Source organism: Hyposmocoma kahamanoa, unplaced genomic scaffold, assembly GCF_003589595.1.
Source record: "Hyposmocoma kahamanoa isolate Upper Pololo Valley unplaced genomic scaffold, ASM358959v1 160, whole genome shotgun sequence".
Taxonomy (NCBI): Eukaryota; Metazoa; Arthropoda; class Insecta; order Lepidoptera; family Cosmopterigidae; genus Hyposmocoma; species Hyposmocoma kahamanoa.
The window spans coordinates 24,940-40,714 of record NW_020653575.1 but is presented as its reverse complement, the minus strand read 5'-3'; the positions used below and the strand labels follow the sequence as shown (position 1 = coordinate 40,714).

Here is a 15,775-nt window from a genome sequence, read left to right as displayed (position 1 = left end):
AGCTCGATCGTGTAAATTAACACTGTTGGATTATTTCTTATGAGGTTATGTTAAAGATCCTATATTAATGCAAACCACCTTATTTTTTCGCTATAGTTACGAAAGTTAGTAATTAAATACCTTATTTTTAATTTTACAAAGAAACATTCCAATTTACGCAACATTATGTTTTACAAATGATTTTATTTTAACAATATTAATTTTTATGAAGTTTATTATTAATTAATAATGGAATAATAAAATAAATAAATTTTAAAACATATTAATTACTACTGCAGTCTTATGTCTGCTTGGGATTTTTCATCAGAGGATATTTCCTTTCCTGGATCCCAAACTGGTGGTACGGAGAAACCATCTTCCCTGTTGAAATTAGGATGTGTTTTAATTTCAATGGCCTCTCGCAGCATCCTGGGTAAAACGTTGGTTTGTTTGAAAAAACTAACATACGCGATTTAAATCCGGAAAAATAGTTTCCTAAAATTAATTAAATCAAATTATTCCAAGAAAATCTGGAATGCTGCCTGTTAATGTGATTTCAGTGCCAATGATGTTAAACGGTGCGACGTTTTGGTCGAAGGTCATAGTTGACTTTACCTTACGCTGAAATCGATTTTTTATTGTAATTCCACCTGCTATCAAGTAGCTCATTTGCCTCCTACTTTACATAAAAAACGACTATAGCAGTTGGAATGCAGCTCTGTAACTACACTCGGTTCTGCAAGGATCCCCGTAGACAAAGTTATTTGATGATTATTGCTGTCTCTTTAAATAAGGGACACTATTAAAAAGTCACACTGTATTTTAGGTAATGGCTAGTGAATCAGATGGTTAGAGCAATGCTACAGTGCAGCATGGACGTGAGCTGAAGACCCACCGGGTCGACGAAAAAAAAAAATGTTTGTGTGGGTTCAATCCTTGTATTCAATAATCTAACAAACCTAGTGGAGTTATTTTACAAAACACCTCAAAAAATAATAAAACTGAAACTAAATAAAATGTTAAAAAACCGCATTGAGGTTGCAGATCTGGTTTCGCGGATTCATAATGTTAATAACTGAATTTCGTTAAAAAAAGTCGATTACGTTGTTTATGATAAGGATGACAGAATACATTTTCAGTTAGAAAATATTTCGGAATGTCGTTTTTGGCTCTTTGTTCTCTTGTTAACTGATAAATTGTTACACACGTGTGTTTCACTGATATGCAGTGAAGACACTACACTTCAATATCACAGATTAGTAAGCAACAGAGTGATCTAACTAAACAATAATAGAGTAGGAATAATAATATGAACAAGAAAATAGTCACCATGTATAAATGTAAAAAATATAAAAAAAGGCTAGGTGCATTGTCTAACGATGTTTGCCTTTCCGCTAGGAAAAATACATATAACATAACATCAATAATTTCAAGAACTCGACTGTATTCTTTTAAGTAATTTTTTCTGATATGATAATTAAAAATAGTAAGCGGAAGGTCTCTGGGTCAAAGCAAAATGAAATGTATTGTGCAACTAATAGCGACTTTGCCCCCTGTCACGTTAATTCCCCAACTGTGGATAAATATCATTGGTAAATACTCAATATTATCTCTAGCTCATTTCCAATAGGCATAGACTGTCGCGTTTGTTCGCGGTACTACGATACTGATACTCTTTGACAAAATTCAACACAAAACAAAACACTATCACCACTGATAGTTGGAACCTTAGAATAAAATAGAATGATAGTTTCATATCAAACGAACTGTCACAAGTGAGGCAAAAATCAAATTCATGAAGGCTAGTTTTAGTAGTAGGTTAATTTTCGGTTTTAGTGAATATTTATGTAAAAATACAAGTTGAAACGCGTTACTTCCTTGTGGAATGTGATGTTAGTATCTATTTTATGTTTGTCTGACGTATTTTTACACTCATTTACCACAAATTTCGTCATTTTTAGCTAAAATTCTTGATCTGTTCGCGGTGCAAGTTGACCTTGAGCACTGAAGGCCCGCCCGCTCGTGTAGGCCCTTTTAGCGCGCTTCAATTTGCCTCACTTAGCGTGTGCGGACTAGGTTTCTATGCGTTATTATTCTAAGGTTGGAACATGTAGTTGTTGTGAATGTTCTTGTCTATACATTAAAAACGTTGCATTTTAGTTAAGACTTGGTTGTAGGCTTCGTGTTAGTTGTGCTAGTGAACGAAGGTGACTTTATTATTCCCTTTCCATATGTAGAACCATTTGCTTCAGTTTTACTCTATGAATCTTGGACGAAGCGGTCATAGGTAACTCATTTATGAATATCACGCCTCCTCGCAACTGCTTGTATTCGGGTAAGGATTCTGTAAAAAATGAAACGTGTATTATTTTAATATTTTATTGAATTGATATTCATTGATATGATAACTGTAAAGATATCTAACTGGGTGATAAAACTTTCATAGATTTCTCATAGATACGACTAAAAAGTCGTTGAAAAAACCAAATGCAAAGATACGACGCAAGCACATAGAAAACTTCGTGAGGTTCGCTAGTTCGTTCCGTAGCTTAATTGGTATAGCGTCTGACACGGTAAGCTAGAAGACGTCGGTTCGAATCCGGCCGGATCGAAGGAATTTTTTCTGAGTGTTTGATCTTTGTATTAATAATTATAACGTGTATTATTGTTTGGATAAGCTTCAAACGTTATTCGGATTTTATAAAAACAAGCGAATATGAAACCAGTGGTGGATTTGCCCTAAGGCCCAGTAGGCCCGGGCCTAGAGTGGCCAGATTTTAGGGGCGGTCAATCGTAACAAAAAATTCACTATTGAAATTCACAAATTACTCAAACCACCTAAATATTCTAAAGGCTTACATTATGGCGACTACTTAAATATTCTAAAGGCTCACATTATAGCGGGCCACAGCACTGCATCGTATAACAGTAATCTTCGTAAACAACTTTCGTACTTTTTATGTATAAAGTAATATATAATAGATAAGTTACATATCTATAATGTAATGTATAATCACTACTGTGTGTGACTGCTGTCTGTCTATCTGATCCCGATAAACTCAAAAACTACTGAACGCATGCTGGTACTGACTACACGGCCTGGGGCCTAGGGAGGCCAGGACTGCAAGTTCGCCACTGTATGACACTGGTGCTTCAAATTGGACGCTTGTAGAAGCGTTGCTGTGACTCGTCTGTGGTGCAGCAGCGCGCCACTGCTACAATATTTAGTATGCAAAAGAGACAATGTTGCTGCGCTCCTAATATTGTTTGAAATATATTAATACCGGCGCGGCTGCAGCGCCATAGTGGCGCCACTGCAGCGCTTGTAGAAGCATCTAATTTGTAGGTTACAGTTTCTCATGAGAACAAATATAGAAATAACAAATATATATATTCAAATATAGAATGACACTTCAAAATCTTATTAACCATAATTATATCGTAGACTAAATTTGAAATTCCTGTTTTACTCTTCCAGCGCTTTAATTAAAGCTAAATATATAATTTCTGGACTCATTTTTTTAAATTTTTTTTTTATTATTATGTGTGTGAAAATAAATGGTTTAAATGGTTTTTAAATGGTTTAAATCATTAACCCATTTATACGTCCCACTGCTGCGCACAGACCTCCTATCAGGCGTGGGTTTAGGCCATATTCCGCTACGCTTCACACGTTCTCTGAGGGTTGTGCACCTTCTTCGACGTGCAGGTTTCATAGCGATATTTTTCTTTACCGAACAGCTCATGGTAAATTCCAAATTAAAGTTTTCACATACATTCCATAAAACTCAGATTACGCTCGGATTAGAATCTACGGCCTCTGCTTGAGTGACGGTAGGTCTAGGTATTAGGCTACCACGGCTTCATGGTCTTATTATAACCTTCTATGTACAATTTTGGTAAATTTGTAATTGAGCGAACTGATAAGTGACAATGTTATAACGTCAAACTTGTATATTTACAATTAAAAATGTTCACAAAGCAACCGTTCACAGAGATGGGCAGTTTTAACCAAGATTTTACCCAAAGCAGCGGGTTTTAATCCATTTCTGACAGCACACCCCAGAGGTGTGCAGCCGGTGGGATGAGCAGCGCCGTACCCTGACGGGGACAATAGGGCAGGACCAGTCGCTACCGAGCGTGGTTGTCGCCATGCTCGGTAGCGAGGAGTCCTGGGAGGCGGTGGCCTCCTTTTGCGGAGAGGTTATGTCGCAAAAGAAGGCTGCGCACCTGCTTCGGCGCAAACGTGCGGGTAGAAGGCGAAGGCAGTTCGCTGCTCGCCCGATCCCCTAATGAGGCCAGCGGGCTCTGGACAGGGACTCCGGAGCCTGCATTGCACGGCCTCACTCGTCTAGGGGGCGGGTCGGAGGACAACTGATCTACCCATCCGTTGGCGCGGGAGCCCTGGCGCAAGCTAGGGCGGCCGGGCGGCGTCGTGGTGAATGTGCACCGACCCCACGGCGCCGACTCAACCGGCAGGAGGTAAACCCGGGCGGGTTTTAGTGAGGTAGGCCCTCCAGTCTGGAGGGAGAGTCCCCACATAACCCCCGAGTCTCCCTGGGCTCAGGGGTATCTATAAAGATTTCCCCCCGTAAAAAAAAGGTGAGTTGACTGCCCGTGCCCGACCGATCATGCTTGGGCCGATCGGGAAAGTAGACGAATTGACGATATGACGAATATCGAAATTCTAACGATTTTTTTGAACAAATTACTTTAATGCGGTTATCAAGCGAACCGATTCTGAAGAAAGGCAAATGTTGATAGTCTAGATCAGAGAGCAATAAACATTTTCTAATATCGAGTTCTTAGGTTTTCGCGATTGTCACACACATAGGAAATGAAACTATTTCTCCGGATTTAAATCGCGTATATTTGTTTTTTCAAACAAACCGACGTTTCGGGCCCTTTACAGATCCCATGATCACGGTTGATTTTCTAATAATTTCAACAAAACACGACTTACGCCAAATTTATAATTGAAATAGTTTTTACCCTCGAATTTGGGTATTAATGGGTTTTAAACCGTTACCTTGCCTGGCACTACGAAACCCGTTATGAAATCTTTCATTCGGGTCCTGATTAAGTAGTCTGACAAGAGACTATTGAGTCTGGATGCGGGTGAGAGATCTATGAGTCGGCTGCCACTTTTTATAATTTAATTTTTGTACAACTATTTATTATTATTACCATTAGCCTAGTCTTTAAGTTATATTTGTAAGTTACTAATGCTATTGGACCTTAAAAAAATTGTGTTGTCTGAATAAATAATTATATTATTATTATTAACAACGTTATTATAACCCGTGCCGGGTTATTATAACCCGTGCCGGGTTATTATAACCCGTGCATTTGCCCATCTTTGTACGTGAACTTCCATGAAAACTTAAATATGTAAGAAGCTTGACCTATAAAAAATGGTTTTGCTTATATTTATAGCGCAGTGAGTGTACGCTCTACTCCTTTGTAGTCCGTCCGTCCAACACCTACGTTCGTTTGAATTCCCACCGGACAACCTGCACTTATAGTATTATATGTGCAGTTAGTTTACTAAATAATGACTTGCATCGCTTTATTGAATTATCCTCTTCGTGACTTCAAGTCGGAGAAAAATCACGTAACTACGTAACTGAGAGACGTGAAAAGTGCCAAGTCCGCATTAGGTAGTCTAATTGAGTGGTGGCTTTTTAGATTTGCTGACTCTTGCATCCAACAATTGGACGTACATATGTGAATTGTTGACGTGTGCGTGCTTGTTAATGTTACAGATAAGACCGTACGGAAAAATATGAAAATAAAGGAATAGCTTGCTTTTTACCCGCCTACAAAAATAATAAGGAGGTTCTCAATTCGGTCACGAAAACAAATACAGTCATAACTCAAAATTGTATAATAGAGAGGACACGATTTGAAATAATAAAAAAAAAAACAGAAAGAAACCAACATTCTCGTTTACAAATAAATTAATTACCCATTAATTAATATTATAATTATTGTTATAATCATGCGTAAATAAAAATAATCACATTATTCGAAATAAGATCCATCCAATAATTAATTTTTAATTTTCAAATTGTATTTTCTCGATTGCTCAATGTTGAGTTACGACAATATTTGGTTTTATATGCAAATTCCAATGTATTTTTTGTGTGTATGTTACGGGTGCCGAACTAGGGGATGAAATCCGATTTATTAGATTTGATTCACTTTTCACTAACCGATTTCAATAAAACGCAGCAAATAGACGTCAATCCACAAACTTTTGAAGTCGGTTCTTTTATACAAAAGTTATTGTTATTTAATATCATAAATCCACGAGCTATATAACATATAAATATATATCATGTATTATATTCTTGATATTGGTACAATATTTCTTCAATTTATGCAATTAAACATTCATTGGCATATTTTACATACGAATACTACCTATTCATCTTTTTACATCTATTCTAACGATAGCCTAGGTCTAAGTTCTCGAAAGTTCTCGAATCTAATTAAAAAGGAAACTAACCTTTAACTAAATCCTTAATATCTTGTGCTGTGACCCCGCTGCCACTCTGTCGTACGACACAAGCAACCGCCAAGTCTCCATTTTCAGGGTCTGGTATTCCTGTTACAGCCGCGTCTAATACTCCTGGATGGGATCTGATCAAGTTTTCTAATTCTACTGGGGATATCTGTAAGTAATATTTATAAAATGTCACACTCAAGAAATTAAATTTGGAGCGTTTTGTCGTAAGTAACTGAGGATGAGGAATGGAAGCAAGTTTTTGTAAGCATAGCTCATTGAACTTTTTGTTTAGTAGCAATAGAGCTCTAGCAGGCGCATGACATGTTCGTCCTGTCATTAATTATGCTACGTACAATTTCGTTGCTAAACAATTAGCTTCCATTTCTTTTATAATAAATTGTGCCCAAAACTGCTGTTAATAAAGTAAAAACCTTTGGTCAGTCGTAGTTAGCAAATCGGCACTGCTGTCATCACCAAGTATCTTCCTAGTTGGGATGAATTCATTCCCATAAATTGCAGTATGTTCACGCCAGTTACTAAAGGTTGCAATAAACAGGTGCCGTACTTCCTTCGACAGAATGTATTGGGCTCTCGTGTCGACAAAAAAAATCGAAATTTTCTTTTTTTTCGCGATTTCTCGTTCTTTCTAACGTGTATGTTAGCTTAAGAACGATCATCAGCTAAGGTACTGTCAGAACTTTAAGTGTAATTAAGAAACCCGGATTGTTGTAGTACAACTAAAATTGAGATATCGAGTTCCAGAGAAACAAGAGGATTAGATTTATTATATCCACGGGACAAAGGAAAATGGTACCAAGCGACATTTTTTTGCGTTTTAAAGACTGCAAATATATAAACAGAATCATTAAAAATTGGTCACTTAACCAAATTTTAATTTTAATTTGAAAATAAGTATCATTCTGATTATCTATATCTTCTGGCTTAAAAATAAGTATTATTGAAATTGTTCTGATTCACGCTGAAAGATTTAGAATATTTTGAAAACTCGTTTTCCACGTAAGTGTCGCTTAGTCATTTTTCCCTTTCACCCGTACCTATTTACAATTGTCGTCGGATTTCAAATGTTAATACAACGTTTGTGCTTCTATTTTCTCAATGTCTCACAGCAATCATCGGGTTTCCTAATACACGAGCATATGAATTTCCTTGTCCATTAATTATAGATTTAAAATCTATTATAGATTATATATAGATAGAGAACAACGTGCTTTATGGTTGTTTTGTTTTAATTTCCGTGTGAACTATATAGAGCTGTAAAACTATTAACAACAATAAACAAGTTAACAAAAATATAAAGTGAATAAAGTGTGTCTTTTGTATAACTAAAAATGTATATTTTTCCGGTAATTAATCATTTCTATTCAGTCCGTATCTGAATGCATTTCTTCATCTAACAAAGCCGTTCGCCATCGATGGAATAATCACTTTCCGCGCTGCTCGAACAGGTATTTATTATAAAATTACCCTTGTACGGTTCAAATTTTCTATATTCAACCTCACATTTTATTGCATGATCGCATACTTTTTTCCATTCTTCTAGTTCAATCATGTTATTTTTTCCATTATAGTTTCTTTGATTGTTGTCACATTCGTTGCTATATTTTTAATAGCTACGTGTCGTTTAATTTAGTTTAATTTGAGACCAAAATAATGTTTTCCATGTTCTTCCATTATGCGGTCAATAGAAAACTGCGAGTTTTTTACAATGTCATATAAATCGAGCTTTAATGAGTTTGGGTTGTGAGGAATGTTGTGTTGCTGTAACCAAGCTATAATTTGAAGTTTTGGAGTGTTTGAGTTCGGGGGTTTAATTGACCATTTGTTATTGTTATGATATGGTGCATTATATATCACTATTAGGGGTTAGATTTGGTATTAACTGACTATGGAGCTAAGTTTGATATCGATCGATATCGATCTAACATCGGTTAACCTGGAACAAAACCTTTTTCATTTCCAGCATGAACAATGATTTTACGTTCTCCTTTCTAAATTGGTTTCTTTACACCTTTTTTGTTTTTTCTGTCCAAGATTTCTCGTTTGTGTTCGATGTGTGCATACGATTCGCCCATGAGAATAATATTTTTGCCATCGGCCCTCAACTCCTGAATTTCTTAAAGATATCAAGGCGAATATCAAGCTTTTCCATTAGGACAGCCCTATTGTTTTCTGTTTTCTTATATCAAAAACTCATATCTCAAAATCAAAAGTTTTCTTAATATCTCCAGACAGCCTATAAATTGGATAGCCTCAACCAATTTAGCTTTTAAAGTTCTTAAACAATGTAGTTTCTTAAAGCATAAATGAAAATCATAAATCATGTTCCGTTTGAGACAATAGTCAAAATCGTCTTAATTCAAATGAAATGTATTGTTCTTTCATACCTTTTTAGTTGACCGTAAAAGAATTAATATATCTTTTTTTATCATATTCTTTTAAAATATTTTTTACTTATCCGATTGAAACACCACAAAACACATTTTTGGACTTTTTGAAAATAACCATTGTTATATTTCCTAAACGTATCGGTTTGGGGTGCAAGGCGGAAATCGACTACTATCCTTATAGACTCCCCAACAGTCAACTTCACCTGCTCGTGGTGCATCCTGCTAGTCAACGAACGAGGCTCTGGCGACCGATAAATGGCGGTATAACCATTTCTTAAACTCGGGACCTACAAAATAGTTTAAATAGTAATGGGCAGCAGCATTATCGCAGAAATAAGTCTCGAACTGCGGTTACCAACACGTCTGCTCAGCGCGATGACTAGGGCATTGGAGCAGCACTATAACGTCAGAATCGACCCCAGTTCCCTATAGCTTTGCTATTCCTGGTCATCGCGGTGGCAGCCATAGTAACGGCGGAGTGGGGGGTGCTAAGAATCCCCGGGCTAAGGATGGCTACCGCAACCAACTGAATCTGGCTACGTACAATGGACCCACGCTGCGGCTGGACGAGCATATCGCGGAACTCGAAGTAGATCTAAGTCGCATCAAATGAGACGTCCGAAGACAGGGCGAGGACACGATAAATCTTGAATCAGGCCACTTGCTCTACTTCAGAGAGGGAGACCAACTTTCTTTGGGTGGTGTCGGTTTTGTCGTCAATAAGTCACTGGTTGACAATGTTGTGGAGATCGGAAGAGTGTCGGCGAAGGTGGCGTACCTTATACTGAAAATAACCAAGAGGTATTTCTTGAATGTTGTACAGTATATGCTCCGAGGTCTGCGCACTCTGACGAAGAGATCGAAACTATGTACGAAGACATAGACAAAGCTGTGTCTCGTAACAAAACACATTTCAGCGTGGTAATGGGTGACTTCAACGCGAAAGTGGGAGTACGCAGATGCGACGAATCGAGATTAGGTCCATATGGTTATGGATATAGAAATACTAGGGGGCAAATGCTCGTCAACTTTCTCGAAGGGCAGGGGCACTTCATGATGAATTCCTTTTTCGAAAAGGAGCCTCAAAGAAAGTGGACGTGGCGGAGCCTTGATGGAAGGACGAAAAATGAGATCGACTTCATCTTAACTGACAAGCGATATATATTCAGAGATGTCTCAGTGATCAACAGGTTCAATACAGGTATTGATCACCGAATGGTACGAGGCACTTCGACCAACACTACTCCAGACCGAAGTTGGAAACGAAAAGTTTCAAATAGACCTGCATAATCGTTTTGTGCTACAGGAAACCACTGATAACATCAACGACATCACCAATAACTTGATGAGGATCATCCGCGATGTAGGATATAAACACTTTCGACAAATGAGCAATGGACGTAAGTTGAAGCTCTCCCGCGAGACTCTGGAAATAATGAGGGAGAGACGTGAAGCTGTTAATGCTGCCACATCGGAGCGTCAGGTACTTGACAAAGAGACAAAGAAATTTATACGGCATGACATCCGCCTATACAATGCAAAGACTATTCATGAAGCCATAGAAAATAACAAAGGCTCCAAAGTCTTCACAAAATCTTCCGCCTCTAGTTGTCACCTGATAAAGAGGACAACACCTCAGGGAAACACGGTCACCTCTAAACCAGAAGTACTCGCGGAAGTAGAAAAATTTTATACGGACTTATACGCCCAGAAACGACCCGGACCCGAGACACTTAACGATCCAAGAGCCAAATTAACTCACCACCATTCTCATGAGTTTCCCGATATCGACGTGGGTGAGATTAGGATAGCACTCGGACAGCTTAAAAACAACAAAGCCCCGAGAGAAGACGGAGTAGCAACAGAGCTCATTAAGGTTGGCCGGAATGTCTTATTAAAGGAGCTAGCCAAGGTTTTCAACTCCGTTCTTACACTGGCACTATACCGTAGACATGGAGCGTGGTGGTCCTGTTTTTTCAAAAAGGGGGACAAGACTCTTCTGAAAAACTATCTCGCTCCTGAGTCATGTATATAAGCTGTTCTAGAGGATTATCGCGAATCGTCTTACCGATGATTTTCAGCCGCCGGAGCAGGCTGGATTTCGAAAAAGCTTCAGTACTATGAACCACATACATACCTTGAGACAAATTATTCAGAAGATCGAAGAATATAACCGACTCTTGTGCCTAGCGTATGTGGATTACGAAAAAGCGTTCGACACTATCGAAATCTGGGCTGTCCTGGACTCCTTGCGGAGATGTCAGATTCACTGCCGTTACATTACAGGTGTTGAGAAGTCTTTACGCTATAGCCAAGATGACTGTCCAAGTCCAAAGACAGCACAATACCGATTCAACTGCGTCGTGGAGTGAGACAGGGAGACGTCATCTCTCCGAAACTGTTCAATAATGCGTTGGCGAATGTCTTCAAGATGCTTGAGTGGGAGGGACGGGGCATCAACATCAACGGGCAGTACATCACACGCATTCGATTTACAGATGATATTGTTATTATTGCGGAATCTCTGCAGGAGTTTGGCGAGATGCTGAACAGCTTAAACGACTCTTCACAGCGAGTAAGTCTCAGGATGAACCTGGACAAAACGAAAGTTATGTTCAAGGCACATGTGTCCCCACAGCCTGTAACCGTATGTGAGGCTATTCTTGAGGTTGTGCACAACGTCTACTTTGGCCAAAATATTCAGCTTGGCAAGGACAACTTCAAAAAGGAAGCCGACAGGAGAATTTGTTTGGGCTGTGCGGTATTTGGGAAGCTTATCCACATCTTCAGGTCGTCAATCCCACAAAGCCTAAATAAAAACTAAGGCATTTAACCAGTACGTTCTACTAGTTATGTCCTACGCAGCCGAGACGTGGACATTCACAACAGGCCTTGTCCACAAATTCAAGGTCGCTCAGCGTGCGATGGAGCGAGCTATGCTTGGGGTTTCTCTGATGGACCGAATCCCTAATGAGGTCATACGTCAGAGAGCTAAAGTGATCGACATAGTTCGCAAAATCAACAAGCTTTAGTGGCAGTGGGCCGGACATGTCTGCAGGAAGGTTCACATCAAGGAAAACGTAGTGTGAGACGCCCTGCGGCAAGATGGACGGACGACCTGAGCAAGGTGGCCAGCAGTGGCTGGATGCGGGCGGCACGAGATCGGGAAAGTTGGCGTGTTCTAGGGGAGGCTTATGTCCAGCAGTGGATGCGTGTACGCTGATGATGATGATGATGATGATCGGCTTTTTGCAAAAAATATATGTACACGCTGTAAATTATCTGTCGTGCCTGTAAATTCAGGGGCTTTCCTCCCATTGTATAATAAATAAAAAATGTAATAGCAAGTCTATATACTTTCAAGTCGACTGAAAGCGTCCGTTCTGTACCAAAGGCAAAGGGCAACTGAATAAAACTCTCGGCAAACTTCGTGTTTCGGCTGTCGTCGAGCCGAAACACGAAGTTTGCCGAGAGACATTGAGTAAATAGAAGCGCTTATATAGACTAACGTGGTAGATCATATACTTCAACATCAATTTGATTCTTTCCACAAAATAGAAGTTCCAGTGCTCGTCCCTAAAGAATATGTCGCCAGTTTTAAACCAACGGTCTTTAGCAAATGCATCTTCGGTGGCTTTGGGATTGTGATAGTAACCCTGGAAATATAAAATATATGTTATGACATTTCCACTTTATGTTAAATGATTTTAGATTGATTAAGCTATGTGTCGATCTAAAGCCGGATAAGGCAACAAATGCTGAGTATTGCACAATATCTGTAAATCAGTCTGAGACTCGGCTAATCATAAGTTTGACGGAAAGTAGAGATGAATTAAGTAACCTCAATGTATCAGTACAATGAAATGAGAGTTAATGAGACCAACCATCGAATAATAGAAAATCCACATCTGAATCGGTAAAGACAGATAAAGATAAAAAAGTATTAGAAAATAAATAAGGAAAATTATAATACATTTTTATTGAATTGACAATCAATTATTTTTTGTGAAATTATTCCACTAGTTTCTTATAATTATTATATATAAGCTAGAAGACGTCCGTTCGAATCCGGCCGGATCGAAGGAATTTTTTCTTAATCTTTGTATTAATGATTATAAAATTATAATTTTTAAGTTTTTATTCAATGTCAAGATGTTTCATTATGATAATTAATTTTGTGAAATTACTCCGCTAGTTTGTTATTATTAATACTAAGATCGAACACTAAGAAAATAATCCTTCGATCCCGCTAGATTCGAACCAGAATCATTATAAAAGGCTGCTGCTATGAAATCTTTACTAACCTTGAACACACCCGGTCCTTTAACCCATAACTCTCCACGTTGATTTGGTACGTTTATGTCTTTCCCAGTTTCCATGTCTATTAGCTGAAAATTTTATTAGGTATCTATTAATAAATGTACTTTCTTTTTCTTACACTTGCGAAGGAGATAACTCCATTCTACTTGATGTTAAATGTAAAGTGGAATCCAAGCGTGAAGGAACCTATTACAAACCAGCAAAAGCTTCTATAGTCAAACTCTGGACATATCTGTACATCACAGTAATTTTATTCGCTCCTTTATGCACAATACGGAAAATGATTAATAAATAACCAAATACTCATAAAAATTCAAACAACACTTGTGTTAATCACACCAAGACTAGACTAAGTCCGGACAATTCGCTTTGTTACCTGTCTCTCGTGTCTAAATGTAAAAAGTATCATCTTTCTTTACAGAATAGGTATATTTATTCTAAAGCTCAATAATGAATTCTTGATACTGAAATAATTTTTCTTGTCGCTATTTTCATTTATGCCAATGCTTAAAAAACATCTTACCCGATATTGGAAGCATCCCAAAGGTTTACCGCAAGAGCCTGGAGGAGAGTCTTCGTAACAGAAACTAATTCCGGCCATCTCTGTCATTCCAAATATCTCAGCTACTTCTGTATTTGGAGATATAGTCTGGAATAACAAAGTCCACATTTTAAAACTATGAAATAATGTGTCGAGATTCTAAAGACCTTATAAATTGACGTGGCCTAAAATCAAATCTACTTGAAAATAAAAACGTTCCAAGAATTATTATGTTCTACTAATATATAGGTAATATTAATAACTAAACTACATTTGTTCGACACCTTTGAAACCAGTCCGTGGTACCTAATTATGAGATTCCGCGGCGGTGAGTCGACGGAAACTGCGCGCCAAAACCCTGACAGCCCGGTTACGCAGAATGGGTGCGGGCGCATGCGGCGGGGAAAAATAACTTCACTCGCTTGCTGTCTGCGTGTTACTAAATCATACTCAAGTCCTGCCATTAGGGTCGCATTTCCAGTGCTTGTGTTGCCAGTGCAATCCTGACTTGAGCATTGAATACAGTTCTAGAATACGACCCTCAGTTAATTACCTTCAATTCTTTAACAAGCTCAACAGGTACAGCATTTCCAGACAGTATCAAAAGTTCAAAGCAAGTGAAATCACACTTGTCCCGGTCTTCAGGTTTGATCAGGGTGGTCATGAATGGTGGAACCATAGTAGTGAATGTTGGCTGTAAGAGAAAAGGATACAAATATTTGGCCATAACGAAAGATTAGCTAAAACCATATTTATGAAGAACATTTGCAGTGTTCAATACGACACATTTACATTATCGGTTGTTACCGTGTATAAAACTTTATAGCAAAGAAGGATGGCGACATCCCGTGTATTTTGTGACCCAGTTTTTGACGACGTGCATTAAAGAGACCTATCAATACTTGTGCTTCATTATCAAAGCATCAAAAAAGCTAAATGAGTACAGCCTGTAGAAGCTGGGGGTTATAAACTTGATATAGGTTGTGTATAACATTGTCCTTCAGCTATTGTTCGTAGTAGCAGAAAATAACAAGTTTTCAAGTTTGTTCCTAAAAACAGTAAAGAACCCACTTACGTAAATCAATCAAACTCTGCCACATCTAATACAACGTTAATAAGTTCTGTCGCAATGAAAATTAATAAAAATTAAATCTGTCCAAATGGCAACAATCTGCCACAAATGGTCACTCTGTTCTCAATCTTAAAGTAACATTGACTTTGGCAAGAGACGTCTTGTCAGAACGTTCCATTGCTAACTTTCGTATCTCACATTTAAATATTGTCTAAACATTTTTGTCACATTGTGTTTTATTTTTTCTTTATGTCATTATTGTTTAAATGATTATTTGACTAGGTATTTTATAGCTTTAATGTTTTATGTGTGCACTGTAAAATAACCAATACTTTAGGTAGGTATAGGTTTGTGTTCTTGTACCTATTCTAAAATACATTGTTTTGCGATTTTTTTAGTCCCGACTTGTGAAAAAATAAGAAAATATATTAATAACTAGGCATGCACTAATACGTAAAAAGTGGTTTGTGTTAATAATGTGCACAAGTTAGGACGCCTTCAAATTTGACGCTTATAGAAAGCGCTGCAGAGGCGCCACAGTCGCGACACGTGCGCGCCATTTTTGTAGACTAGACTAGTATGAAAATTAATAGTGGCGCGGAAGACGCGCTACAGACGCGCCTCTGCAACGCTTCTACAATAATTTGGAGGCGCCCTTGGGTAGAGGATGTAGAATGATTGCACACATAATTAAATTGTTTTGTAGATGTGTACAGATTTCCTCACGATGTTTTCCTTCATGGGCTCATGGTAATTCCAAAATAAATTTCGCGAGATTGTGAAGATCTACTAGATCCTGCTAGCACTCCAGACAAAGTTTAGTTTAGGCCTGGCGTTCACTGATGGGACGGCTCGGCAAGGACATCTTTCGGCATTCCCACATGCAAGCGGACTCTGACGGCTGTTATGCCGCGGAAGCATTCTTCAGATCAGTCCTGCCGTGC

General features: G+C 38.2%; 1 protein-coding gene across 1 annotated transcript in view; it reads right to left on the bottom strand.

Moving 5' to 3' along the window:
* Window positions 1–1,994: 1,994 nt before the first annotated feature.
* Window positions 1,995–15,775, bottom strand: part of LOC113225442 (luciferin 4-monooxygenase-like) — a 26,301-nt gene continuing 12,520 nt past the window's right edge. Inside the window, exons 7-12 of the mRNA XM_026457756.1 lie at window positions 14,313–14,453; window positions 13,742–13,867; window positions 13,203–13,286; window positions 12,408–12,554; window positions 6,491–6,656; window positions 1,995–2,323 (exon numbers count right to left, since the gene is read on the bottom strand). Coding sequence (XP_026313541.1) covers window positions 2,196–2,323; window positions 6,491–6,656; window positions 12,408–12,554; window positions 13,203–13,286; window positions 13,742–13,867; window positions 14,313–14,453 — 792 coding nt within the window. The 3' untranslated portion in view covers window positions 1,995–2,195. The remainder of the gene's footprint in view (window positions 2,324–6,490; window positions 6,657–12,407; window positions 12,555–13,202; window positions 13,287–13,741; window positions 13,868–14,312; window positions 14,454–15,775) is intronic.